This window comes from Trachemys scripta, chromosome 3 (assembly GCF_013100865.1).
Source record: "Trachemys scripta elegans isolate TJP31775 chromosome 3, CAS_Tse_1.0, whole genome shotgun sequence".
Classification (NCBI taxonomy): domain Eukaryota; kingdom Metazoa; phylum Chordata; order Testudines; family Emydidae; genus Trachemys; species Trachemys scripta.
In genome coordinates, this window is record NC_048300.1 from 81,630,384 (window position 1) to 81,657,795 (window position 27,412).

Below are 27,412 nucleotides of genomic sequence, written 5' to 3' on the forward strand. Positions count from 1 at the left end.
CAACTGTGATGGGTTCAGTCACAGAGATCCCCTTGGGACTGTCACCTGACGTGCTGAAATTACCTCTGAGCCTGTTTTCCCTGCCAGTTCGGGACTTCCAGAACCCTGTCTTGTTGAGCCAGACATGCTAGCCTGCTGCAACACAAACCCAGGGTCTGGTCCACACCCCCAAAGCTGCAGACTTAACTGAAAACAGCTCAGCAGGTTATCTGTCTCCAGCACCCAGACACCAAGCTCCCAATGGGATCCAAACCCCAAATAAATCCGTTTTACTCTGTATAAAGCTTATACAGGGTAAATTCATAAATTGTTCGCCCTCTATATCACTGATAGAGAGATATGCATAACTGTTTGCTCCCCCAGGTATTAGTCACTTACTATGGGGTTTATTAATAAACAAAAGTAATTTTATTAAGTATAAAAACTAGGATTTAAGTGATTTCAATAACAGACAGAACAAAATAAGTCACAAAGCAAAATAAAACAAAACATGCGAGTCTAAGCCTAATACATTAAGAAACTGATTACAGGTAACTCACTCTCAAAGATGTTCCAATAAGCTTCTTTCGCAGACTAGACTCCTTCCTGGTCTGGGCCCAATCCTTTCCCTTGTACAGTCTTTGTTAGATCCAGCAGACATCTCAGATGGTAAGCAGGGGTTTTCTCATGACTGGCAGCCCCGTTTGTCCGCTCCACCCCCTTTTATAGCTTTAGCACAAGGTGGGAATCTTTTGTCTGTGCTTGTCCCAACCCTCACCTCATCAATGGAAAAGTACAGGGATTAAGATGGATTCCAGTATCACATGACATGGTCATGTCACTGTAAGATCCCTAGTCTCCATTCTTCCTGGGTTGGACCACATGTACACAGGAAGGTTTGCAGATAAATAAATCATTTACAACCAATTGTCCTAGTCAATGGGAGCCATCAAGATTCTAGATCACCATTAATGGCTCACACTTTGCATAATTACAATAGGACCTCAGAGTTATACTTCATATTTTTAGCTTCAGATACAAGAATGATACATGCATGCAAACAAGAGGAATATATTCAGTAAGTTATAACCTTTTTTTATGATACCTTACAAGAGACCTTTTGCATAAAGCATATTCCAGTTACATCATATTCACACTCATAAGCATATATCCATAAAACATAGGGAGTGCAACGTCACAACCATTACTGCCAAACATTTTGTGAAAACATGGTGTCAATGCTACTCCAAAAAGCTAAACATTAGTAATGCTTTTCCTTTACAACAAAAGAGAAACTTCAGGTGCTTGTAAGGTATCCCTATGTTCACATTATCACAATACCTAAGTTCTGTCCTTGACTCCGTGGGTCCAGTGTTTCCTGACGGATTTTTGCTAGCCTCAGAGGCTCACTGTGACCCTCCACATAGCCCTTCTCTCTCTAGAGGCAAGGTCACAGTTTACTGAGCCATTTTCATCGTAAGCCAGCAAGGGAGGTGAGGAGAAACAACCCTCCCTCACACAGTCTCTGTTGTCTCCCAGTATCAGTGATTAATCAGGGAGGGGAGGGGGAAGCCCGGGCCCGTCCTCTACTCCAGGTTCCAGCCCAGGGACCCTAAACTTAGCAGCTATGAAAGCTGACTTTTTGGAAATAGGGCGTGTACAATTCCCTGGGCTATTTCCCCACAGCAGCCCCCACTCAATATCTTCTTCACAATTACCTCAGGGCCTCCTTCCTTGCACCTGATATGGATTCGTACTACTTCGTTCCTCCAACAGCACAGCTCCCTCCTATAGCTCCTGACACCCATACGGCACTAACTGGGAGGCTTTTAACTAGTTCCAGACAGTCCTTGATTGGCTTCAGGTGTCCCAATCAATCAATCTAGCTGTCTCTCCTGCCTTCTAGAAGGATCTTAATTGGCCCCAGGTGTCTTGATTAACCTGGAGCAACTGCCATTTGGTTACCATGGTACCAGAGATTTGTTTAGCCTGGGGCTAACATACCTGTTCCTCACTACTTTACTGTAGCCATCTGGCCTTGCCTCATCACAGTATCCATAATGTCCAGATCTCATAGCCAGTTGTCTTTCTCTAGAAATGGTATAATTGTTCCTAAGATGACCATGTTGCATTTTTCCTTTACCTAATACTGGTTTAGGTTCTCAAGAATCGGAGTGGGCTGGAGCTCTCGTGTCTTTTTGACCATCAGAAAATTATCTGTTATCAAAACTCTTTCCTCTTTAGCACGTTGACATAGGCTTGATGGCTCTCTTTCCAAGAAGAAATGGATATCCTGGAGTATTTATTTCTTAAAATAAGGTGCCCAAGAGCATTTATGAGGTGGGAGTAGGGACAGGCAATCTAGAGGATTTTCTGAGAACCTGATCTTGTCACACTACCAATCAATACTCATCTGTTTGAAGTAACCAAAGGCTATCAGAGATAGCTCACAGTCTGCCTCTGACAGGGAGGTCCTGGCAGGGATTAAAAGGAATCAGTTGGCTACATGCTCTGGAATCTTTCAAAAAAGCCTTTGCGTTTTAGAATTTGCTGAAAGGACCCATAGAATCCTCTGAGAACTCCTTTTAAAAGGCTGCTTACTTGGATATTATGCAGAGGTCAAGATTTGGCCCTTAATTTGCCTTTTTCCTTTAAAAAAAAAAAACATGACTGAGATGGCAGAGAGTGCAGTTTTCTGTTATGTGTGTATGTGTAGAAAGCTGCTGTGAAGATAACTGCATTATATCAGTATTTGATAAACCATTTTAATATCAAAATATGTATTTTTCATAAAATCTGATCACATCAAAAATAACATTTTAATTCTCTACATTTCCAAGCAACCATTACCTCTTTGTCTTATCAGAGTCAACTTCAGCAGAAGAACAGAACCAATTTTATTCTGCAAATAATATTGTCCTTCCACCTATGCTGTGAAGTAATACCAGACCTCAAAAGTCTTTAACCTATTTCCCCTGTTTCTTCAGACTCAGTTGTCCATTTACAGCATATACTGGCTACCACTGGCTGACAAAGGCATAAGTGAAATAGTTCATGGGTATTCTCCCACAATGCAAAACACTGGAAGGACAGCAGAATTTTTCAGACAAGAGAAATGTAATTCAATGTCGGATTATATCTACTTATTTATTCTCTTTTTGGGATTGCAGCACAATGCTGAACCAAACAAAATGTGAACTGAAAACATATATATTTAGACCAGGATACTGCTACTCTTACTCATGTTAAGTAGTAATTTACTACATATGTAGTCCCACTGATTTCAGTGAGACTATTTGCAAATAAGTTAACTATTCAGTGTGAATAAGCGCAGCAGAATCAGAGTCTAAAAAACTGAATTCTATAGGAACTAATAAATTATTGCATAAAATATATGACACAAACAATAAAAGGACATAAACATACATGCCTGTTTGAAAAGTAAATAGATTTTGCAGAGCTACCATCACATTAGCTACTGAGCAGGAATACAGTAATTTAAATGCAACACTGATAGAGAAGTATTATGTAACTCCATTCCATTAATTGAGATTCTCCATTCCATTTTATCAGCTTTATGCCAGTGCAACTCCATTTCAGGAGTTGTACTAATGTGAAACTGGTGTAACAAACAAGAGAGTCAGGCTGTGCACGTCTAAATACGGTGGAAGGATAAATGGTAGAGACATTCAAATACTCAAAGGCAGTTTTAAAAAAAATTCTTATTTTTACTTGGAAAGGGTAAGACTTACCAACAGACAGTACAGATGCCTGGTTAATATAAAGGCGGTTGATACTTTCTAAATCACATATCTTCCCAAATAGAAGAGAACTAAGCAGGCTGCTTATTCCAATTCCTACCATAATGTATGATGCATCATCCAAAGAAATGCCCAAGTCACCTGCAAGTTTCATCTGTAAATAGAATATCAATTCAATGTATCTATCACAAATGATACAGTGCACATTTGTTAGCTTGTGCAAGTTTAGAGTTTGGCCATTATTTCGAACAATTTGAATTAAAACTCTGCTTAGAAGGAGGTTGTCAAAATACTGCATGTTTCGTAGTTTTTAAAATATTTTTTGTCCTCATTGTTTAAACCTCTTGGAAGCTTGAAATTTAACTGTTCTCTTGCTAGCTGTTTTATTTTTTTATTTCATGAGCACACAGGTAAGCTTACCCATGACATAATGTTTGATTTCACTCCAGTTCTGAGAGAGGACTGGCATAATATTTAACATTTATCTAGTGCCTTTCATCCCAAATAATCCCTAAATGTTTCCGATGCTGCAATTTATGTTGAGAAGGGTAGCAACCACCTGGTGTACAGCAGTGGGAAGAGAGAGGTCTAGCTAATGACATCAGAGATTAACCCTTCCTCTTATGAAGAATGTGATGCTCTTATTTGCCCCACAATGTCCACCACTTAGATTATTCCTATATGGGGGGGGAAGTGGAAAATCACAACTGTTCCTTGACAACCTTCTGTCAAGGGGCAGGGTTTCCACCACTGCTCCACCTGGAAGAGTCTAGAAGTTCTACTCCCTAAACTGCAGATCTCAGGTGATCTGCTTGAAATAAGAGGCTTTCATATGGAGAACCCAAGCCTCTGCAGTGCTCTTTAGCCCACCAAACCAATTACAGGACATGCTGCTCAGTGCTCCCCAGCCATGGATGGATTTTTATGGCACTGAGAGGTAGAAGCTGCACAAGTTACTGTTGTGATCAATGAGGCCTTGATCTCAGTTGAGGCCTGTAGGTGCTACTATAATACAAACAATAATAAATAATAATAATGAGTCTAATATTTTCCTCTGAGGTGGAGAGGAAAGGCCTCTGTAAAAACGCTTTAAGATAAGACTCCAGACAAGGGGAAGCAGACTAGAGAACACAACATTGGGGCCATTTATATGGTGCTCCTTGTCCCTTAAGTCAGCGGTTCTCAAAGCCGGTCCACCGCTTGTTCAGGGAAAGCCCCTGGCGGGCCAGGCTGGTTTGTTTACCTGCCACACCTGCAGGTTCGGCCGATCGTGGCTCCCACTGGCTGCAGTTCATAGAATCATAGAATATCAGGGTTGGAAGGGACCTCAAGAGGTCATCTAGTCCAACCCCCTGCTCAAAGCAGGACCAATTCCCAACTAAATCATCCCAGCCAGGGCTTTGTCAAGCCGGGCCTTAAAAACCTCCAAAGAAGGAGACTCCACCACCTCCCTAGGTAATGCATTCCAGTGTTTCACCACCCTCCTAGTGAAATAGTTTTTCCTAATATCCAACCTGGACCTCCCCCACTGCAACTTGAGACCATTGCTCCTTGTTCTGTCATCTGCCACCACTGAGAACAGCCGAGCTCCATCCTCTTTGGAACCCCCCTTCAGGTAGCTGAAGGCTGCTATCAAATCCCCCCTCATTCTTCTCTTCTGAAGACTAAACAATCCCAGTTCCCTCAGCCTCTCCTCATAAGTCATGTGCTCCAGACCCCTAATCATTTTTGTTGCCCTCTGTTGGACTCTTTCCAATTTTTCCACATCCTTCTTGTAGTGTGGGGCCCAAAACTGGACACAGTATTCCAGATGAGGCCTCACCAATGTCGAATAAAGGGGAACGATCACGTTCCTCGATCTGCTGGCAATGCCCCTACTTATACAGCCCAAAATGCCGTTAGCCTTCTTGGCAACAAGAGCACACTGTTGACTCATATCCACTCATAGTTCACCGCTCCAGGCCAACCGGGGCGGCGGGAAGCGGCAGCCAGCACATCCCTCGGCCCACGCTGCTTCCCGCCGCCGCCATTGGCCTGGAGCGGTGAACCGCAGCCAGTGGGAGCCACGAACCGCAGCCAGTAGGAGCCGCGATCAGCCGAACCTGCGGATGCAGCAGGTTAACAAACCGGCCTGGCCTGCCAGAGGCTTTCCCTGAACAAGTGGCAGACCGGCTTTGAGAACCACTGCCTTAAGTGACATATTGCTATTTTAGATGAAAATGCCATTAAACATCAACTACAGAAGAAGTTTGTCTTAATGAAGTTAGCTTGACTGATACATAACTTTACTAATTAGTATTCAGTCTCTATTTTTTTGACAATAAACTTGTTGCTTTTCTAAACTACAGGTAAACAGTAGAAATTTCAGAAATTTATTTTTTAAAAAAAATCACAAATATATATGTCCATTAATCAAAATATAGAAACTACATTCTTACCATATGCACAAAGGGTATGAAGAATCCAAATTTTGCTAATCCAAGAGCACAAACCCATAACTCAAAGATACTATCCTTCCATAAACTCAGATCTACAATAAAACCTCTTAATGTTGATGTCTGAAAATTTTCAACAACACTTGGATGTCTTCCTTTAAGAAAAGAATAAATAATTAAAATAAAATTATATTTACCATTTACTTACACACATTTTATATAATATAGATATTTTAAGTAGAGCTCTCACTACTAGGACTCAGAAGCTCTTTCATTTTCTTCTTACATGCTGAGAAAAAGAATGTATATATGCAAGTATGGGACAAGCCCACACAAGCCCAATACAGGATAAGTCTGATTTTATAGTGACCAACATACATTATGTCATTTTTGCCCTCGTATATGATCCAAACAACTTGAGGAAAGCAAAATTGTTATGAAGAATCCTACAGAATCATAGAAATGAAGGACCTTGAGACATCATCTAGTCCAGTTCCCTGCACTGAGGAGGACTAAGTACTATCTAGGACAGTGGTTCTCAACCAATTTATTATTGTGAGCTGCATATGTGGCTCACAATGTGTTACCTGGGCCACACGTTGAGAACCACAGCAGCCCCCCCAACTCCTCACAGACCCCTATGCCCAGCACCCCAGCCCCCCGCCCAGAGACCCCCTCCACAGAGTGGGGCCAGGAGCAGACCCCACTGCGGGGCTGCGTGGCAGGGCAGCCCTGGTGGCCCCAGATCCCGGCACGCCCCACCGGGCAGGGCAGCTTGGCAACCCTGGACCCCGCCGCACCGGGCAGGGCAGCTCGGCAGCATCCGGACCATGCCAGGCCAGGCAGCAGGGCAGCCAGGACCCTGGACCCAGACCTCGTCGCACCGGCAGGGAAGCCTGGCAGCTCGGACCCTACCACACAGGCCTTACAGCCTTTAGCACACAGCTGGGCCGCAGATGTGTGCTAATTGGGCCGCATGCAGCCTGTGGGTTGAGAACCACCGAACTAGACCAGCCCTGACAGTGTTTGTCGAACCTGTTCTTAAAAACCTCCAATGACAATGATTCCACAACCTCCCTGGGTAATTTGTTCCACTGTTTAACTACCATTACAGTTGGGAAATTTTTTCTAATTATCTAACCTATATCTCTCTTGCTGCAGTTTAAGCCCATTACTTCTTGTCTTTTCCTCAGTGGTTAAGGAGAAAAATGTATCATTCTCCTCTTGATGTTTTACATACTTGAAGACTATTATCATGTCCCCTCCCTCAGTCTTCTCTTCTCCAAATTAAACAAATCTTTCCTTATAGGTCATGCTTTCTAGATCTTTAATCATTTTTGTTGCTTTCCATCTGGACTGTCCCCAGTTTGTTCATATCTTTCCCAAAGGGTGGTGCCCAGAACTGGACACAATACTTGCTGCTGAGGCTTTAACAGTGCTGAGTAGGGTGGAAGAATTACTTCTCATGTCTGGCTTTGCACTCCCGTGAATATATCCCAGAACGATGTTCATTTTTTTTCAACAGTATAACACTGCTGACTCATATTTAGTTTCTGGTTCACTGTAACTCCCAGATTCTTTTCTGCAGTACTCCTTCCTAGGCAGTCATTTCCCATTTTGCATTTGTGCAGATGATTATAAATTTAAGCTCTATGTGCATATCCTGCATTTTCCCCTAGTCGCTAAGTGGCCAAAGAGGATGGGAGTAGAAAACTGAAATTTACTCCTTACTCTAAAAATGGGGAGCATTGCTCTCTACCATCTTCATGTGTTCCCCCAGCCTCCTAACCCACAGTTCCTCCCAGTTCCAAGTTCCTCTTAATTTCCCCACCTGGATTGTTACCCTCCATACCCCTCACTCAGTTCAGCAGATGCAACAGCACAATCTGGAGTCAGCAGCAAGTCAGTTTATATTTGTAAACATTTTAAATCATTTTAAAAGTTGTTCAACATACATGTGAAAACAGCTTTGAATAAATATGGCCTTGCTAGAGCTGCAAGTAACAAAAGAAGTGAAGAAACAAGAAAAAAAAAAAACCTATATCCTGGCACTTGAAAGCACAGGTGCCTCTATGTAGACCATTTCTCTAATCTGGCCCAATATACCATCTCATAAGGGCTGTCTTCAACCTTATGCAAAAATAAAGCAAAACAGTACATAAAGGCTGTTTTGCTTAGCTAGGGAAGAAAGCAAATAGTCCTTAATTACAAGTGTCTTGTAAGCAATACAGAAAGATAATCAGTGATCCATTTCCTTGTTGCTGACTGAGTGAGGACCTGTGCCAGCTTCTTGATTTTGTGTCCTGGCTGGACCGTGCAGAGTTACAGAGAGTGTTCCTGAACTACTAATTGTTATCCCTGCTCTAATGAGCTTCTAGTTAGCACCTTCCCGGCATACAGTATACATCTTTGCAACTGTCCCATTAACCGATCCAAACACACATTTTTCAGAATGTCAAACATAAAAACAAAACAAAGATTATGGTAATATGATGACTCAAATAAAGTTAGGATTTTTTCCAAAATCTCAATGGCAGGGAAAGTTTTAAAATACCATAATTTCAAAAGTTTTTCTGAGTTTTTCCCAACATCCCAGAAACCTGGCAGATGTGGTATGTGAAATTTCAGGGAAACTGTTTTCTTTTAGAGGAATTTGGACAATGAAAATTGGAATTATAAGGGAAAGATCATTTTAACTATTTTAATAGAGCAGCTACCATCTCTCTATTACAATTAAAGAGCTAATACTGGAAACTCATTAGCTTTCAATTTTGCTTTATATATTTAAGCTAAATCTGAAAGCATCCCAGCTCTGAATTTTCTTTCTCCCTCTTTTGCTCGCTACAACTATGGATGTTTCTTTCAGACTTAAGTTTCTATTTGAATGTCTAATTTAATTTTTTTTTAATTTAGCCTGGTATTTTCAGAGGAGCCTAAGGGGTTTAGATACCCAAATCCTACTGAATTTCAATGGGATTGAGATACTATATTAGGTTGCTTTGAAAAATCTAAGTTTAAACTGTTAAAGAAAACCAACCACAAACCCAGAAACTCTTTATGAGCCACATGTGAGATGGAGAACAAGAGCAACAGACCACAGTTTGAAAGCCTCTTTTTTAACCACTTGAATAGTCTGAAGAGTCAGTAACATTCAAATATAATTCAAGTAACAGCCAACAATCAAGAAATAAATCATAAAAGTTAAGCAAGTTATAACATTATGGATCCTAGAGTGAAAATACTTGTGTAAAGCAATCCAAACTGAAAGCATAACTGCCCTCATAGACTGCTGATCTGCAAAACATAAGTTGCTGGCCTCCTTTCGTCTGCGAGAGACGGTGGAAACTGCAGCCTATGCTGTAGATGCTTTGCAATGTCTCATGTGACTGAATAGGCCAATCTGAGATTTGCATGATCTTTGGCAGTTTTTGCAAATGTATGTATCTTGGTTGGGAGCTGCTTGCTTGAAGAGAAAACATAAGAGGAATCTCACATTTCCTATGGTATCACAATTAAATGAAGAGAATTTCCATGAAAAAATGTGAAGCCCCAACATATTTTAGTTCTGACTGTTGTATTGTTACTATCCAGTTTTTAAAATCTGAACACCAAAATTATGACTTCTGTTGGAGTCAAGCTAAGTAGACAGTGGGTGAAAAATGAGCAAGGACCTCAAGATTTGCTCAGTGTTAGTACTTTTTCTGTTTCACAAGATTATATCCTCTGTTTCATATTTTCCAGAATTACCCTAGTTAGAAAGCATATCAGTTGATGAAGAATTTTGTGTTTTTATAACAGAAACACAGGAATAACAAAAACTAATCTAATTTTTAACAAAATTTCAAAAAGAGTGACATACGTTTTTCAAGTGGTCTGTATGCAAACCCAGCAAAAATACATATTGTTAGAATTCCACAATACACACGCAGACTAGTTCTCCATCCAAATGCCTTGATTAGGTATCGATGCACCTGATTCTGTACCAGAGTTCCTGCTGCCCCACCAGCCATCACAATCCCAGTTGCAAAGGAACGCTTTGTGGTGAAGTAAAGGCTCACCATTATCAAGCCTATCAAAAACAAATAAAAATGTGAAAAGTTGAAAAGGAAAAAATTGTTTTACATTAAAAAAAATTAAATTCAGCTATTCCCTATCCTCTTCACTCTCGTCAAGGGCAATAGAAGCAACAACCCTCTCAGAAGGAGAGGGCAGGGAGGGACGGGGCATCTTGGCTGAGACAGTGAGGGGGAACCTCACACAGAATGCTCTATTTCAACCACAAGTTGGGATCAATACAGGAATTACTGGTTGAAGCCTGTGTTACACAGAGATCAGACTAACTGATTGTATTGGTCCCTTTGGGCTTAAAATATATGAACAGAAGAGGCCCAAGGGCAGTTTGTGGAGAGGGATACAATGACATCTGAAGCAAGGCTCCATATGCCCAGATAAGCATTAGAACTTTAGGATGTTTCTCAGAATCAACACCAAACTCCAAACATTTGGCATTCTCTTACCATTAGTTTTGTACGTACAGTGATTTTGCAATTGTAATAGTGGCTTTCCTATGTTTTTGCAATGTCATTATGATGAAACATCAGCGTGTATTGTTACAACATCACGATACAATATATATGGTAGACAATGTGGGATTTAGTGGATTTTTTAGTTTAGTCCTCTAGGTCAGTGGTTCTCAACCAGGGGTACATGTACCCCTGGGGGTACGAAGAGGTCTTCCAGGGGGTACATCAACTCATCTAGATATTTGCTAGTTTCACAACAGGCTACATAAAAGGCACTAGCGAAGTCAGTACAAACTAAAATTTCATAAAGATAAAATGAAAAAGTCAGCAATTGTTCAGTAATAGTGTTCTGTGACACTTTTGTATTTTTATGTCTGATTTTGTAAACAAGTAGTTTTTAAGTGAAGTGTAACCTGGGGGTACACAAGACAAATCAGACTCCTGAAACGGGTACGGTAGTCTGGAAAGGTTGAGAGCTACTGCTACCTAAAAATTCATCAAAATACACAAAACACTCTACTGCCTAGAGGGTTGACAACCTTATTTTGTACAGAGCTTCATCTATTAGAATGTTTTGCATGCTGGCAACTATATGCAACCTAATTAAGTCTAGAACAGGAAACAATATTGAAAATTCAACAGGAAATATATTTGTTTCCTAAATAGATTGTTTTCCATTTAAAAATACTAATGCTCTTTGTGAAAAGTCCATGACATTTGTAATCTTTTTCACTTGTAAAACAAAATGAGTGCTTATGCTTAATTAACATTACAAAGGAAGGCCTCTATCCACAGAGCTGGTACAGCAGGAATAATATTTTCACCATACTGCCCAATCAATGTGCTTCAACCCTGCCTTTGAAAGACCATCTACATAGGTGAGTGAGGTCATTCAGCCTCTAATCCAATTCCATTTTGCCTCTCTGCTGAGACTACCAAAAAGCATGCCAATCAGTGTCAGTGCTTGTGAAGTGGACACCTGGGATACATACTGTCAAGGCTAATTACCCACTCTGGCACTTTGAGTGCAGAAGGTGGGGGACCGCAAGGATTCTAAAAATTAATACTGGCTTGTATTAAACTCCTAAGGTTACAGCTTTTTTCTGACCTTGGATTGGTAGATGCTGCCACAATCCAAATGCAGAACCACTTTGAGAGCCCAGGAAGGTGCACTTGGGAATTCCTTCCTGTGGGGCACCCTCAAGCCCTTTAAACCATCCCCCCCCCCCCGGGCCCCGGGAAGAGCTGAGAAAGAAAAAAACGGAAGTCAGCTGTTGCCACCAGCTAATTAACCAACATGTGCACAAACCTCTTACAACACAAAAATTCAATTCTGTTCTTTAAAAAGGTACATTTTATTTTAAAAAAAAAGAAAGAAAATACATCTGGGAACTCAGGCTATTGCTAGATTTTAAAAGAGCAACTACAAGGATTAAGCACCAAGAATAGCTTTCTTGAGGTCTAGCTTAAAGGTTACAAGCAAAACAAAAGCACCTGGGATTAGCACAGAGGAATCCACAAGCCATAAAGAAATAAAAGAGAGAAACCTAATCGTGTCTTCCTAGACATTTCCTGAACTACTTACTGGGCTTTTAAATGAGAAGTTTCTAGGTATGATACTGATGATTTTTTCATACCTGGCCCAAGCTTCTTACAGCATAGCTGCAGCCCTGTCCACCTCTCTCTGGGAGAACAACCCGACAGACAGACAAAAGGGGAGTTTTTTCTTAATTTTAAAAAGTTCTAGCCTTCCCATTGGAAGTGCCCACTCACTTCCTTTTACCTATGCATAGCAGTGAGACTTTTTAACCCTTTACAGGTAGAGCAATTAGAGAACAGCAAGTAAGAGGGATTTTATAGCTACTGGCTGGCTGTCCATAAAAGGGAGCTATCCTACGCGCGTGCACACACACACACACACACACACAAGTAGATGGTCTGAGAATATCAATACATTTCACATAAACCTGCACAAAACTGTAAAATGTTAATGATTTTTATCAATATTAATATGGATCAAATTTGAAATAGCAGAATAGATAGGAAAGACTTATTTCATTATTAATCCCATAAATCATCTAGTTCCCAAAGCTTTTCAAAAAATTTTTGTTTATTATAATTTCTCTTGCACACATATAATGATCATTATTATTTTAGAATGGAAAAAAGGAATATCTTAAGAACTGTACTGCCCATCACAAATGCAAGATGCATGCATCCAATTCATATTTTTGAATGAAGAATGTGTTTTCTTCATTAGGTCATGCAACTTTATCCTCCACTTTTTATTTAAGCAATGGAAGGAGGAACTTAAAAACAAACCAAACACTGATATTCGTTAATTTTTTAAATTATTTTGTGTGTAGCTTGCTACATTTTTGCCTAAGATCCTGGTCTACTGGTAAATAAATAAAATCAAGTTACCTGGAGTAGAAGCAAAACTTGATCCTACACCTACTAGGATTCCGTGGGTTAAAAACAGAACACGTATATCACCAGCATAAGAGGAACAAACAACACCTAACATGACAACTAGAGCTCCAAATATTGCTACTTTGATGGCTCCATATTTCTGCAAAAGTTTTCCAGAAACGGGACCAAAAATCATAATGAAACCATAACTGACTGATCCAATCCAGGCTGAAAAAGAAAAATATACTTTTGCAATTAAATGCATTAAATAAAACCGTAACAATGACATCAGATTAAGTGCCAGATACTCCACCTCTGTCAGTTGTCATAGTCAATGCATGTATGCTGACATTTTTACCAGTTGAGGATGTACATACTTACTACTTCCAAGGTATACTTGTACTTCTATCATCAAATACTGGATACTGTGGGTACTAAGTGCCCTCTACTTTCACTGCAGCCTCAGCACTTCACAAGGTTCTGTTTAAAATTTCTAATTATTATACCAGTGCATGTTATTAACATTTAAAAGCAATTTCAGAAATAATAGCAGAAGTAGCTCAAGGTGGCTTAAATCACAGCTTTTAAAATCTTTCACAAAGGGAAAATATATTAAATTACATTGTGTTAAACTAACTTTACAAATATAGCAAATTAATAATTCAGTATTTACTTTGTACTTCTAGTAAAAAATCAGAGACATTACACCAGAGGCATGAAACTCATTCAAGGCAGAGAAACAAATTTTACTTGCAGTTATAGGCAGTAGCGGCCAGGATACAAATGTAGACTATATGCTACCCTCAATCCCACCACTGTGAAAATATGTTCCCTTTTCAGGTAACCACTACTTCTACCCTTTGTTTTTCTTCCTTCCCCATTTTCCTTTCTTCCCCTCTCCTCTCTTTCTGCATTTTTCATGTTCTTCCCTCTACATTTCCTTACTTTCAGCAACTCCCAAATACCACGTAGTCTTTTGTGCCTACCTGCACACCTGTTTTGGGCTGAGTGACCCAAGGTGAGAAGTTGTAAATTATCAGGCACCCAGAATATTAACTACTTAGCACTATGTAAATGTAATAACAAAACCCCCCTGTATTTATAATGCAGTATATTGATCACAAATTTCTCTTTATTTTTGTAATAAGATCAAAATTGAATACCATAATGTGAACATTATTAAACTTTCAATCATTTAAATTTAGAAGTCACCAAAAAGTTCTAACGAAGTTATATCATTCATTTTTACACGATTCCCACAAGTTAAACATTGGTTGGGGCTATATGGGACACCACTGGATTGACCCCTCTATAGGTGTTTGATCCTGCCCCAGGGAAGTTAGTGAGAGTTTTATCATTGACTTTCAATGAGAGCAGGATCAAGCCCTACATGCTTTTTTCTAGGAGCCCGCTGAGGTGAGGAGCAGGTAACACCTGCACTAGGTGTACCATTGTGTCTTGCCCCTGCATAGAGGACATAAGGGTGAGGGGGCTGGCCTTCCTTGTGCCCTATTCCTCCCTTGTGCACCTGCCCAGGGCCAGGGGTTAAGCACAATCTGGCCCCAGAGAGTAACAGACCCTTGAGCAATAAACAGTATGAGTTTATAACAGCCAGATAAACTTACAAATCTAACTGATTTTAATAAGATAGTAAAACAAGTGGATGAATAGAAAAGAGAATATAGTGTATTTGGATTTTAGGGTCTTATGAAATCCTAATTAAAAATGTAATGTATACTGGCTCAGCTATGAGCACTAACACATAGCGACTGGATCTCTCCCCAAGTTCCAGTCACTTTATGCTACCCTTTCTGATCAGAATCTAATCACAGCTGCCCAGCACAAAATTGTCCCTAGGCTACTCTAACTTGCATTGGGGATCATAGAAACTGACACTTGAGAATAAAGAGCTGCCATCAGATCCTTAATGACCACCCAATCCTGTGATAAAACGATCTAAGCCTAGGACAGACACTGGTCCATAGGCTGGTAATCATCTGAAGTACTGTGAACAGATCAAAAGGTAATATAGCAATTTACCCATTTAGGGAGGCAGGTGTGTAGTTGGCTGCTGCCCGGGTTGACATTAGAGTCAGGCTTAATTGATATCTTCATTAATAATATAGAAGTGAGCGTAAATAACACCTTAATGAAATGTGTAGGTGGTACTACATTAGGAGACATTCCAAATACCAATGTGGACAGAGAAACGATACAGTGGGGGACCAAAAGTGGTTACCAAAGATTAACAGAAAATTATAAAATAAAATTCAGCTTGCAAAATGTAACACATTTGGGAAAAATAATTTGAAACATACATATTCAATGAGAAGAAGAAAACCAGAAAGCAGTAATTTCATGGGAGACCTAAAGTGGTATTCAATGAAAAAAAAAATCTTCATATGTCACTGTATTTAACTTTCTAGTCGTTCTCATGCCAAGCATAGGAATATATTAAATACCACAAATATCATGGTAAATTCAAACACCACAATATGACAAAAGGTGATTATTCTTTTTTTAAAGATGATCACTTTAGTGGTAACAGCAGACAGTAAATTAGGTGAGTTTTCAACATGATATGGTATCAAAAAAAGATTGATTTAGTTTTGAGCTACCTGCACAGAAACATCAAGCCTTGGTTTCACATTATACATGGATGACCTACCTGTTCGTGACCTACTTGACTGGAAAGTCTCAAGTAAGGAAATCATGTACACACCAAAAGCATTGTGGAATCCACTGACAAGCAAAGAGTGAGTACATGCAGCCAGCACCACAACCCAACCCCAACCCCCATCTGGGGGAGGATAGAAAAATGACGACTCTTTCCGGAGATTATCAGCATTATCATCTTTCTCCAATCTGTGCATGGCATGATGCAGCACAGTACGTATCCTTCTCCCTTTAATCATGACAGGAAATTACGACCTATATAAAATACATTATTTTAGTCTTAAAAAGTAGTTTGATTAAAAATGTACAACACAAAAGAAAATTAAATAGATTTATAATACTGTACAAAAACAAAATGTCTGTTACTATAGAAATATCTTGTCATGATGACAATGAGAAATAGAAAAAAATCTACTATGTCTAAAAATCACACACTAAAATTTCTTAATCATAATATGATTATTTCATGACATCACTATAGAGCAGAGTCAAGGTTTGTTAGGTGCTTTCGTACATTTCTATACCTTAATGTAAGTTTAACCTTAAGTCTCAATTTCCTGGGTTTATATAATTACAATTGCTGCAACTTCTATAACACCTCCTCCTAAACTACTGGTGCTCTCACTGAGTTAGTGTAGGGCTAAGCTCTGCTACTGCTGCATCCATCAAAAGGAACCAATGGCACTTTGAAGCAGGGCAGGGAGTTTTTAGAGGCTAGATCCACAGAGTCTAAGGCATTGCCCAATGCAATTCACAGCCCCAAGTGAGGCATGTAGGCTCTCTATATAATGCATGGGGAAAGTTAGGTGCCTACGTTAGCCAGTGGGAAATGTTGAGGAAAGGAGTGGGGACTAAACCCCCTCCCTTCAAAGGTAGCAAGGTGCTTAACTTTAGGGTTTAGGTAGGTACTTCTCTCTTAGGGTGACCAGACAACAAATGTGAAAAATCGGGATGGGGGTGGGGGGTAATAGGAGTCTGTAAAAGATAAAGACCCAAAAATCGGGACTGTCCCTATAAAATCGGGACATCTGGTCACCCTATTCCCTCTGCTTGGGATTCAAAGCCATGAATCCTTCCTGGGTGTTAGGCACCGAAGCCAGCTCAATTTTTCCCACACAAATAAAAAGAGAGCACCACCACATTCCAGCCAATTGGTTAAGGCACTCCGCTGGGATAAGAGAGACCTATTTTCAAATCCCCATTCTGCCTGATTTGAAGTGAAATTGCAAGCTCAAGGGTATGCAGTGGTGTCTCCTGAAAGAAGAGGAAATCATACTCTGTGGAGAGACATTCTCACTCTCTCTGGGGCCCAACGCTTAATTTGTTTTACAAAGCGGCACAGCTCCAACAGGAGGGAATTGAAAGAGACCTACCCAGGAATACCCATTAGGCTGGTGATTAAAGCACTCAGTTGGGAGTGGAGACCTCAGTTCAATTCCCTGCTCCAAATCAGGCAGAGTCTCTCACACTCCAGGTGAGTGTGGCTACTACAACTCATACCTCAGCTAGCCCCAAAAATTCCTGATCTGCTTGCCCCCAGCTGTCTCGTGCAGGTTAGACATGCTCAGAGCATCCTGATCAGTTGGCAGGGGGGAATAGCCTAATCTGAGAATCCTGCCAGAGTTTAGGTCTGAGCAGCTCAGCAGCATCAGGAATTAGGCAGTTTTGCACATTCACACCAGCAGAAAGTTAGGGAAACCTAGGGAATTTAGGTGACAGTTGAGCCATGGTTCTGAGGAGCTCAGTAGCACCTAAATGTTGGCTTTAAGCATGTACAGTGGGAGTTAAGCACCTAAGTCCTTTTGTGGATTTAGCTCCAGGTGCTTTCTTTATTGCTCCTCTGACTAAAGTGAATGCCAAGAGGAATACAAAGGAAGCAGAAGAAACTCTCCAAGTGTGGTTCTATCCTGAAAATAACTGTAAAATCTCTACTCTCTTATGGCCTAATCCTGAATCTCTCAAATCAATGGATGCAGCTTCAGGTCCTTACTTAACAGATCTGATCTTTGTGACTATTCAGTCACAACTATGTCTATTGTTGAAAAAAATAATTTTTTATTACTCTTGCTAATTAGGCTCCATTTTCAAGGCTGCTTGTGCAATCCAAATGCCTTCAAATTATGTACTCAGGTTGAACTCCGATTCAGTAGCTCCTAGGCTAGGGGAAGGGCCCATAGACAGGGGCAGGCTTGCGCCCACCCACTACCAGGATTCAATAGGTACACTTGGGCAAACAGGCTGTACAGGTGTAAGTAAGGGCAGCATTTGGCCTGCCAGAATTTGTATTAATAGTGGTGATTCAAAAGGCAGAAGGCATGTAGCTTGATTTTCAGATCATATGCTGAGTTTGCATAGTTGGCAGTTAGAAAAAACTCAAATTGTAAACTGAGAAAATTTAATATGAAAATATTGATATAATATATGTGAAACCCCATGATGCCATTTTTACAAAATCACTTTTAAGAGTACAAACCACTTTTAGCTGAAGAGGATGGAAATTAAAGCAAAGTCTCCAAAGAATTCTCTCTGCATCACTCCAGACTGGGGGGAAGCCAGGAGAAGATGCCCCAGCAGTTCCAGGGACTTCAGAGGTAACATTTTTGCTTCTTACCTAGCCTGCAGGAAGTAGCAGTTAAAATGCAAAAAGAACGAGGAGTACTTGTGGCACCTTAGTGACTTAGAGCCACAAGTACTCATTGTTCTTTTTGCTGATACAGACTAACAGGCTACCACTCTGAAACCAGCGATTGCAGTAATTGCTTATTAAACACTTGATTCAAAGTCTGCTGAAGTCAATAGGATTCTTTCCATTCACTTCAATGGAAACTGAATCAGGCCATACTTGGGGTACATTTTAAATATAGTAGCTAATTTTACAAGATATGCAATGCTGCAGTAAGACTGTGTTTTTGTATCAAAGCTGGATGGGAAAACAGAAAGAAAAAAATAAAGAAGGGAAGGAAGGAAAAACAGAATAAGAGGATAAAGTGGGGGCAGAAACAGAGAAAAAGAATCAGGCTGGTAGCTTAAGACCTGTTGAAATGAACCTACCCTTAAAATGTAGATCTTCCCATTTGAAAGGCATTTTGGGGTAGGTGAAAAAGCCTGACTTCCACAGACAGATCTTGAGAACTAAGAAAATTGCAAACGAGTGCCCCTTGTGAAGTCTCTTGCAAGAAGTACCTCCTTTAGATTCCCATACATTTTTACCTTTATTTCCTCTATATTTGATATGCCAATGGCTTAAGTCTCTTCAGTATTTTGCTATCTTTGACTTTTATGAGATAATACTATTCACAAGTCATACTTTCATATTGTAGCTATCAGTTATATTCAAGACAAAAACCATAAGAACCTGAAACTAACTACAGAAAGCTACCTATTCAGGAAGCAGATTGAATTAATTTCATAACCCATTTGAGCTTTTTTTAACCTTTCCCTCACCTTATTCCTTTCAGAGGCAGATAGGTCACCTCTGGGATACTTGGACCTAACTGTACCTCCAAGGGATTTGTTAAGGGATCTTTGCACCAGAACAATCAGTAAATCAAGCCACCTACCTAATCTAATTTGCTCACAGAAAATTCTTTTATCTTTGGTTAATTTGAGAACACTCTTCATCAGAAAAATATGGAGAAAGTGAAACTCTTACATACAATTTGTTCTTTTCTCCTGTTTGCTAAATGGTCGATTTGTTTCTTTTCCTAGGGGAGGAGTAGGTAGATTTCAGTCTGAATCTGGGGAGCGAAGCTTATTTTATTTCTCCTTACTCTCTTCCCTCCAGATGCCCCTTACCTATGTTAATTATTATAATTCATGGGCTCTGCAGTGTTATTATTACTTTGTATTATCTACACTACAACTGCCTGCACCATGGCCTGGAGCATCCCAAACCATGGACGAAGAGGCAGCAACTGTGAAAGAAGAGTTACTGTCAGCCTCTCTCTGGACCTGTCTAGCTGACAATGACGCTCCTTGCATCCTATAATCCCTTACGGCCCCCTCCCCCACACGTTTCTCCCACCCACCCCCGCCTTCTCCTCCCCCCCAAATCACTCATCACCCCTCCCCATAACTACGACTCACCTATCATCACCCCTCCCACTCCCCAGAGCCCTGCCCCGCCCCCACACATCACCCCTTCCCCAGAGTCCTCCCCTTCGCCACCCATCGCCCCTCCCCACAGCCATGCGGCTCCCCCGCCCCTTCCCCAAAGCCATGCCCCGCATCACCCCTCCCCGCACACACCGCTCTACGGCCGCTCCCCTGGAGGAAATGGAGGTGACGCTGCCGCCGCCGTTATTCCCCAGCGGGCCGGGGGCGGGGCCGAGCCAGGCGCGCGGGTGGGGCTGGGGGGGGTGGAACCACCACCGTGAGGCGCACGCGGCCCCCGCTCCAACTCGGGAGGGGGCAAGTGGGAAGCGCGCTGGGGGTGTGGCCGGGACCTGATTCCCTGAGGGGCGGGGCAGAGATAGCTGGGGGAGGGGCCTGAGGGATGTGGGAGGCAGATCGTGGCACTTGGGCGCTGCTTCCCTGAGCAGCTGGGTAGGTGAGCCGGCCGCAGCGGCTTGAAGCCCAAGTGCTACCGGCTTCACGGTTTGTCAGGCAGCCTCCAGACCCTGCGCCCCCGGCTGGGCGCTTCCCCTCCCGGGCTCCAACTGCACTGGGGAAGTGCCGGCCGGGGGCGCAGGGTCTGGGGGCTGCCCGGCAAACTGTGAAGCCGGTAGCGCTCGGGCAGCCCTTTCCGCGTGGCTGGAAGTGGGAGGGAGGAGGGGCGGAGTTAGGGCGGGGAAGGGGCGGTGTTGGGGCGGGGCTGGGGAAATGGGCGGGGTCAGGACCCATGGAGGGTCCTCTTTTTTTATTTGCTAGATATGGTAACCCTACTCCATGTATCAGAGGGGTAGCCATGTTAGTCTGAATCTGTAAAAAGTCACAGAGGGTCCCAAGCTTATGCTCCCAATACTTCTGTTAGTCTTAAAGGACTTGCATCTGAAGAAGTGAGGTTCTTACCCACGAAAGCTTATGCTCCCAATACTTCTGTTAGTCTTAAAGGTGCCACAGGACCCTCTGTGACTTCCTACTCCATGTGACTCTTCCCAGGGCCCCCACGCTCTCCCCGTCCCTGTTTATATAGAATATGGAAGTTGGGTGAGGAGTCATTTCAGCATATGTATGACTTATTAAAAGACAAATTTTAAGTAGAACTATATCCTAAACTGCTTTATGGTATCGTACCCAAACATTGCATTTCAAGAGGGATTCAACTTCCTTTATAGGAACAGGTTTCAGAGTAGCAGCCATGTTAGTCTGTATCCGCAAAAAGAACAGGAGTACTTGTGGTACCTTAGAGACTAACAAATTTATTAGAGCATAAGCTTTCGTGGACTACAGCCCACTTCTTCGGATGCATACTCCTGTTCTTTTTATAGGAACAGACTCCTGAAACTTTTACCAGCCCAAAAAAGTGCTCCATAGTCATGCAAATAGTCCCATTGTTGTCAATGGAATTGATCAAATGATGAAGGGTTTGCAGGATTAGGTTCCAAGTTTGTAAATTGTTCTGGAGGAAACTGACAATGCCTGAACTCTCAGATGAGAAGGAGCTTCATTCGAATAAAGGTGGGCAAATGTGTGATAAATCTTAGCTCCGTTGCTAAGATTAGGAATATATTTTCAGCAAAGTTCTTGGCAGATTCCTGAGGCAGCTGGCTGGTTTAAGGCTATCAGTGTCTGGCATTATAATCTTCACTTATAGTTCTCTCACCCACAAAGCTGGAAAATGAGGCATTTGTTTTCTTTGTTTTGCTGCTCCAGTTCCAGTTAACAAAATGCATGTTAGACTAGTTTAGCTGCAAAGAGGAATTTTAGATACACCAGGGACAACACCTGATTCCCATCAGGTTGCAGAACTGGGCTGACATCAGAATCCAAACATCCTCTGGTCAGTTCAAGCAGAGGCATTCCTGTAATGATTCGGACTTGATGTGATGCAGAATGGATGTCATGGATCATCCAGACCAATGGGGAGAAACATAATAAAAAACACTGTTTAAACAATTTCCGTCCCCCCCACCCCTCCTTTCTTGAGGACTCCTGACCAATTTAACAGCACAATACGTATGCTAACAAGCTTAAACAAAGCCTTCGTTTAAGTTGGTTAGCATACGTATTGTGCTGTTAAAGCCATATAAAGAATGAATGTCCTTCCCAGCTGCGTTCTGCTCCTTTAAGAAGCAGAGTGCAGCCCCCCCCAAGGGGGAGGGGGCTAGCCCCAAGTCTTTCTGGTACCCCGTACCCACTAAAAATCTCTTGCCAGTACTGCGTACTGGAGGGTACCGCCCTATTTGCACCCCTGGAAATACCCCTCCTCCCTAATGTACAGACAGCTCCCTGCAGCACAGGGAGTCTCTGCTTAGTGCCCGCATACCTGGCTGGGTGTTCTCGGATGCCTGGTGCTTGTTAGCGGTAGGGGACGTGGTTACAGACGCTATAAAGGAGCTGATCCTTTTGCATAAAGACACTTTTTTCTATGTTCAGTCCTAGGGCATCACGTCCAGGAGACAGACAATGTTGTCTGCTTTGTCAGCGGCCCTCACGTTTCACTCACTACATATCAGACATTGAGTAAGGTAATGAGGGCAAACCGTGAGTAAGAGTGTAAGGAGGACATGGAAAATGTCATTCTTGAGGTGCTATCAACAGCCCAATCAAGCGCAGCAGAACGTGTTTTTTTGCACGGGACTTCTGCTTTAAGTGCGGGTAGTGTAGCAGGCACTAGCAAGATTGCTAAGAAATCTCCAATTAATCTCACTTTCCATATATTTGAGACAAAGGCCAACATTTTCAAACCTGGGTTCCTAAAGGCACATTTGTAAACTTAAAAGCAGCTTGATTTTCAGTAGTTTGAATCATTCACGTCAATAGAAGTTATGACTCCTTTTTTTCCCCTGATGCCTAAATGATAGATTTGGGAGTTTAATTGAAGGCGCCCAGATTTGAAAATTTTGGCCAAAGGTTCCACTTCTACTTTTATTTAAACTCAGATTGGCTTCAAAGAGAGCAGGATTGGGTCCCGCAGGAATTTATCAAGTCACTTTGTTGATGGGGAGTGTTTCATTCACTTTTATTTCTTTATTATGGCTGAGTCAATAAAGTGATAAGTATAATGATAAAATCCTGGAGTTTGTTATTCCTGTGGCTTTTATTTTTCCTTTTGATTAATAGTGTGTGTGTGGGGGGGGAGGGGGTTCAATACAAAAAAGAACAGTACAGGAAGTTATACAACAAAAAACTATTAGCAAAGGAAAACATGAATGATGCCTCACCAATCTATAAGAATTCTTTGAGGGTGTCAGCAAGCATGTGGACAAGCATGATTTAGTTGCTATAGTGTACTTGGACTTTCAGAAAGCCTTTGACAAGGTCCCACAACAAAGGCTCTTAAGCAGAGTAAGCAGTCATGATTAAGGCTGCGAGTTTGTCACAGAGGTCACGGAAGTCACGAATTCCGTGACTTTCAGGGACCTCCATGACTTCTGCAGCCGCCAGCGTGGCTGGCCCGGGGGTTGCCTGAAGAGTTCGGGCAGCCCCTGGGCCAGCTGACCTGGCCACTGCTAGAGCAGTCTTGGGCCATCGCCCCCTTTGCTTCCCGCCCCTCAGCAGCAGGATTTTGAGAGCATGTGGAAGGGGACTCAGGGCTGGGGGTTCGGTGCAGGTGGGGATGAGGCGGCCTGTGGGCGGCGCTTACCTTGGGAGGCTCCCTGGAAGCGGTGACATCCCCCTCCCTCAGCTCCTAGCAAACGGCTTTGCGCACTGCCTCTGCCCGCAGGCACCGCCCCCGCAGCTCCCATTGGCTGTGGTTTCCAGCCAATGGAAGCTGTGGAGCCAGTGCTTGGGCAGCGCACAGAGCTAGGAGCTGAGGGAGGGACATGTTGCCACTTCCTGGGAGCCACGAGGAGCTGGATAGGGAGCCTGCCAGCCCCACCAACCCCTTCACCCCCCAGCATCAGCGGTGGCCCCCCCCCCGCACACACACACACTAGTGAGGTCCAGGGCCACCCCTCCCCAAGTACCATGGCGTCCCCCAGGCTGCCGCCCTGCCCCCTCAAGATTTAGTCAGGGGTATATAGTACAAGTAACAGACAAGGTGGTCATGGGTTGTGAATTTTTGCTTATTGCCTGTGACCTGAACATGACTTTTACTAAAAATACCCATAACTAAAACTTAGCTTTAATCATGAACTAAGAGGGAAGGACTTCTCATGCATCAGTATCTGGTTAAAAGGTAGGAAACAAAAGATAGGAATAAATGGTCAGTTTTCAGAATGGAAAGTGGTCAGTAGTGAAGTTCCCCCAGATATGTACTGGTACCGGTGCTGTTCAATATATTCATAAATGATCTGGAAAAGGGGTAAACAGTGAGGTGATGAAGTTTGCAGATGATACTAAATTACTCAAGATAGTTACGTCCAAAGCTGACTGAAGAGGTACAAAGGCATCTCACAAAACTGGGTAACTGAGCAACAAAATGGCAGATGAAATTCAATGTTGATAAGTGCAAAGTAATGCACCTTGGAAAACATAATCCTAACCATACATACAAAATGATGAGTTCTAAATTAGCTATTACCATTCAAGAAAGAGACCTTGGAGTCATCATGGATAATTTTCTGAAAACATCTGCTTAATGTGAAGCAGGAGTCAAAAAAGCTAACAGAATGTTAGAAACCATTAAGAAAGGAATAGCTAATAAAACAGAAAATACCATAATGCCACTATATAAATCCATGGTATGGCCACACCTTGAATACTAAGTGCTGTTCTGATTTCCCCATCTCAGAAATGATGTGTTAGAATTAGAAAAGGTACAGAGAAAGACAACAAATCTGATTAGGGGTGTTGGACTCGTGTTCCATACAAGGAATGATTAAAAAGACTGGGACTGTTCATCTTAGAAAAGAGATAACTAAGGGGGGGATAGGATAGAGGTCTATAAAATCATGAATGGTGTGGAAAAAGTGAGTAGGGAAGTGTTATTTACCCCTTTATATAACACAAGAATCGGGGGTTACCTCATGAAATTATTAGGCAGCAGGTTTAAAATAAACATAAGGCAACATTTTTTCACACAACACAGTCTACCTTTGGAACTCATTGCCAGAGGATGTTGTGAAGGCTAAAAGTATAACTGGGTTAAAAAAAGAATTAGATAAGTTCATGGAGGATAGGACCATCAATGGCTGTTAGCCAACATGGTCAGGGACACAACCCCATGCTCCAGGTGTCCCAAAACCTCTGACTGCCAGAAGCAGGGACTGGAGGAACGATGGATCACTCAACAGTTTCCCAGTTCTGTTCATTCCCTCTGAAAGACAGGATACTGGGTTAGATGGACCACTGGTCTGACCCAGTATTGGCATTCTTACGTTTTTATAACGATGAAGATACATACGTGATAACGGCACTGTGACTTCTGGGTGGCTTGCAGTTTGTATGCTGCTTATCAAGCACCTAAGTATGTATTTTTGTTACTTCCCCTTGACCACTGTGTAAAAACATCTTTGAAACAAACTATGATCCATTTATTTAGCTGGCTGGCAACGAATATAGCATTGAGTTCTATAGATTTTGTGTACTCTATTTAGTGATGCCTTCAGCTTCTAATATGCTAATCACTAGGCTCCAGATCATTCCCACTGGCAGGAAACCCCAAAAAAGTTTCTTCCAAATTTTTCTGTTGAGGCGGTAGAGTTTAAACACAGTCACACAAAATTAAGCACACAAACCCTGCAGGATCCCTTGAGAATTGTGCAGATTTTGGTGGTCCTGTGGAGCACAGCTTCATCTGCATGGAGGCTCTGTGTCTCTACACCTGCTCCAGGACCTTCCCCCATTCACTCAGACTCGCTGGCAGCAAAGTTTCTCCTGCCAGCAACTATCCTCAGAACTATTTTAAAATGGAGAGCCTAGGGAAGGGATAATGTGTGTCTACTCAGTCTTTGCACTCCTACTGCCTTGTTGCTTGCAGATCCCCAGTCCTGTCCTCTGTGGTCAGGGGACAGTGTCAAAGTCTGTCCACCTCTCATTCCTACCCGACCTCACCTCCATACTGACTGGAGCAGATCCGGAGGGTCTCCTCTGCACAGGGGTCGCAGAGATAAAACAGGATTGGAAGTGCTTCCTCAAGTCCTCTATCATTTCAAAATCATCACTCATACGCCACAATTTAATAATATGCAAACCATCGTGGGATTTGTGTGAAGAAAAGCACACAAAATTCAATAAGGAGCTAAGTTCCCTCTAAGCTGCGCGCCTGAACAGCAGGCTATCAAGGGCCGTACAGGCGGGAGAGGCACTTCTCCCCCAGCCCTGGAGCTGCCGCGGCTGACAAGAGGCACCTCTCCCCCGGTCCCGAAGCTGCCGCGGCAAGAGAGGGCTGGGGGGAGCCCTCTCTCCCCGCCGCAGCCCTGAGGCAGCCTGCATCCCAAACCCCTCATCCCCAGCCCCACCCCAGAGCCCACATCCCCAGCCAGAGCCGTCACCCCCTGAACCCAACCCTTTGGCCTTGAGCCCCCGCACACATCCCAAACCTCTCGGCCCCACCCCCGCCACTTATCACTTCCATATTGGTGCACATAACAAAATTCATTCCACACATGGATGTAAAAAATTAGACAGAATATTGATAAGGAGTTTATCTTTTTTAATATACACAGAATATGAACTATAATAAGCATATTTTATTTATCCAGGTTTTTCAAACACTACCTAGGAAATCTGTTACAGTTCCAGGTTCATTTGCAAAAATCATAGAAGTAATATTAAACACATTTTAAATGATATTTTCTACTATAAACAGCAAAATACAGTTTAAAACTTGTGTCTAATGATAGGGGAAGGAGGAAACATTGAATAGGCTTTATAATAGAGCTTTTAAAATGAATGAGGAATTTTCAATGTAATCAAGTGACCCTGTTTCAGCTATTTAACATTAGGATAATGAAGACGGAACTGTATTATTTTTCTGCCAATCTGTTATCAAACTTCTATTTGCTGGAATTTCTACTAGTAAGAATGCTTTGCTATTTATAGGTAAATCTATCCATCTATCTATCTATTTATATAATATTCTCCTACCAATCCCGTTATATATAGAATATTTGTATTTTTGTATCATGTTTGTATAATTTACAGTTAATTAACAATAAAAGCCAGATCTAATTTCCAAATTTGAGAGATAGTCAGAAAAATCAGACTGATGTCTATAAAATCATGACTGGTGTAGAGAAAGTAGATAAGGAAGTATTGTTTACTATTTCTGATAACACAAGAACTAGGGGTCACCAAATGAAATTAATAGGCAGTGGGTTTAAAACAAATAAAAGAAAGTATTTTTTCACACATCACACAGTCAACCTGTGGAACTGCTTGCCAGAGGATGTTGTGAAGGCCAAAACCATAACAGGGTTCAAAAAAGAACTAAATAAATTCATGGAGGATAGGTCCATCAATGGCTATTAGCCAGGATGGGCAGGAATGGTGTCCCTACCCTGTTTGCCAGAAGCTGGGAATTAGCAACAGGGGATGGATCATTTGAACTGTTCTGTTCCTTCCCTCTGGGGCACCT

At 42.1% G+C, this 27,412-nt stretch overlaps 1 protein-coding gene across 1 annotated transcript in view; it reads right to left on the reverse strand.

Annotated features, from left to right (window-relative positions):
• LOC117874764 (monocarboxylate transporter 10-like) overlaps positions 1-20,116 on the reverse strand; it is a 52,801-nt gene extending 32,685 nt beyond the window's left edge. The window contains exons 1-7 of the mRNA XM_034765228.1: positions 20,035-20,116; positions 19,443-19,490; positions 15,779-16,041; positions 13,123-13,338; positions 10,035-10,244; positions 6,179-6,330; positions 3,732-3,894 (exon numbers count right to left, since the gene is read on the reverse strand). Coding sequence (XP_034621119.1) covers positions 3,732-3,894; positions 6,179-6,330; positions 10,035-10,244; positions 13,123-13,338; positions 15,779-16,025 — 988 coding nt within the window. The 5' untranslated portion in view covers positions 16,026-16,041; positions 19,443-19,490; positions 20,035-20,116. The remainder of the gene's footprint in view (positions 1-3,731; positions 3,895-6,178; positions 6,331-10,034; positions 10,245-13,122; positions 13,339-15,778; positions 16,042-19,442; positions 19,491-20,034) is intronic.
• Positions 20,117-27,412: the final 7,296 nt, after the last annotated feature.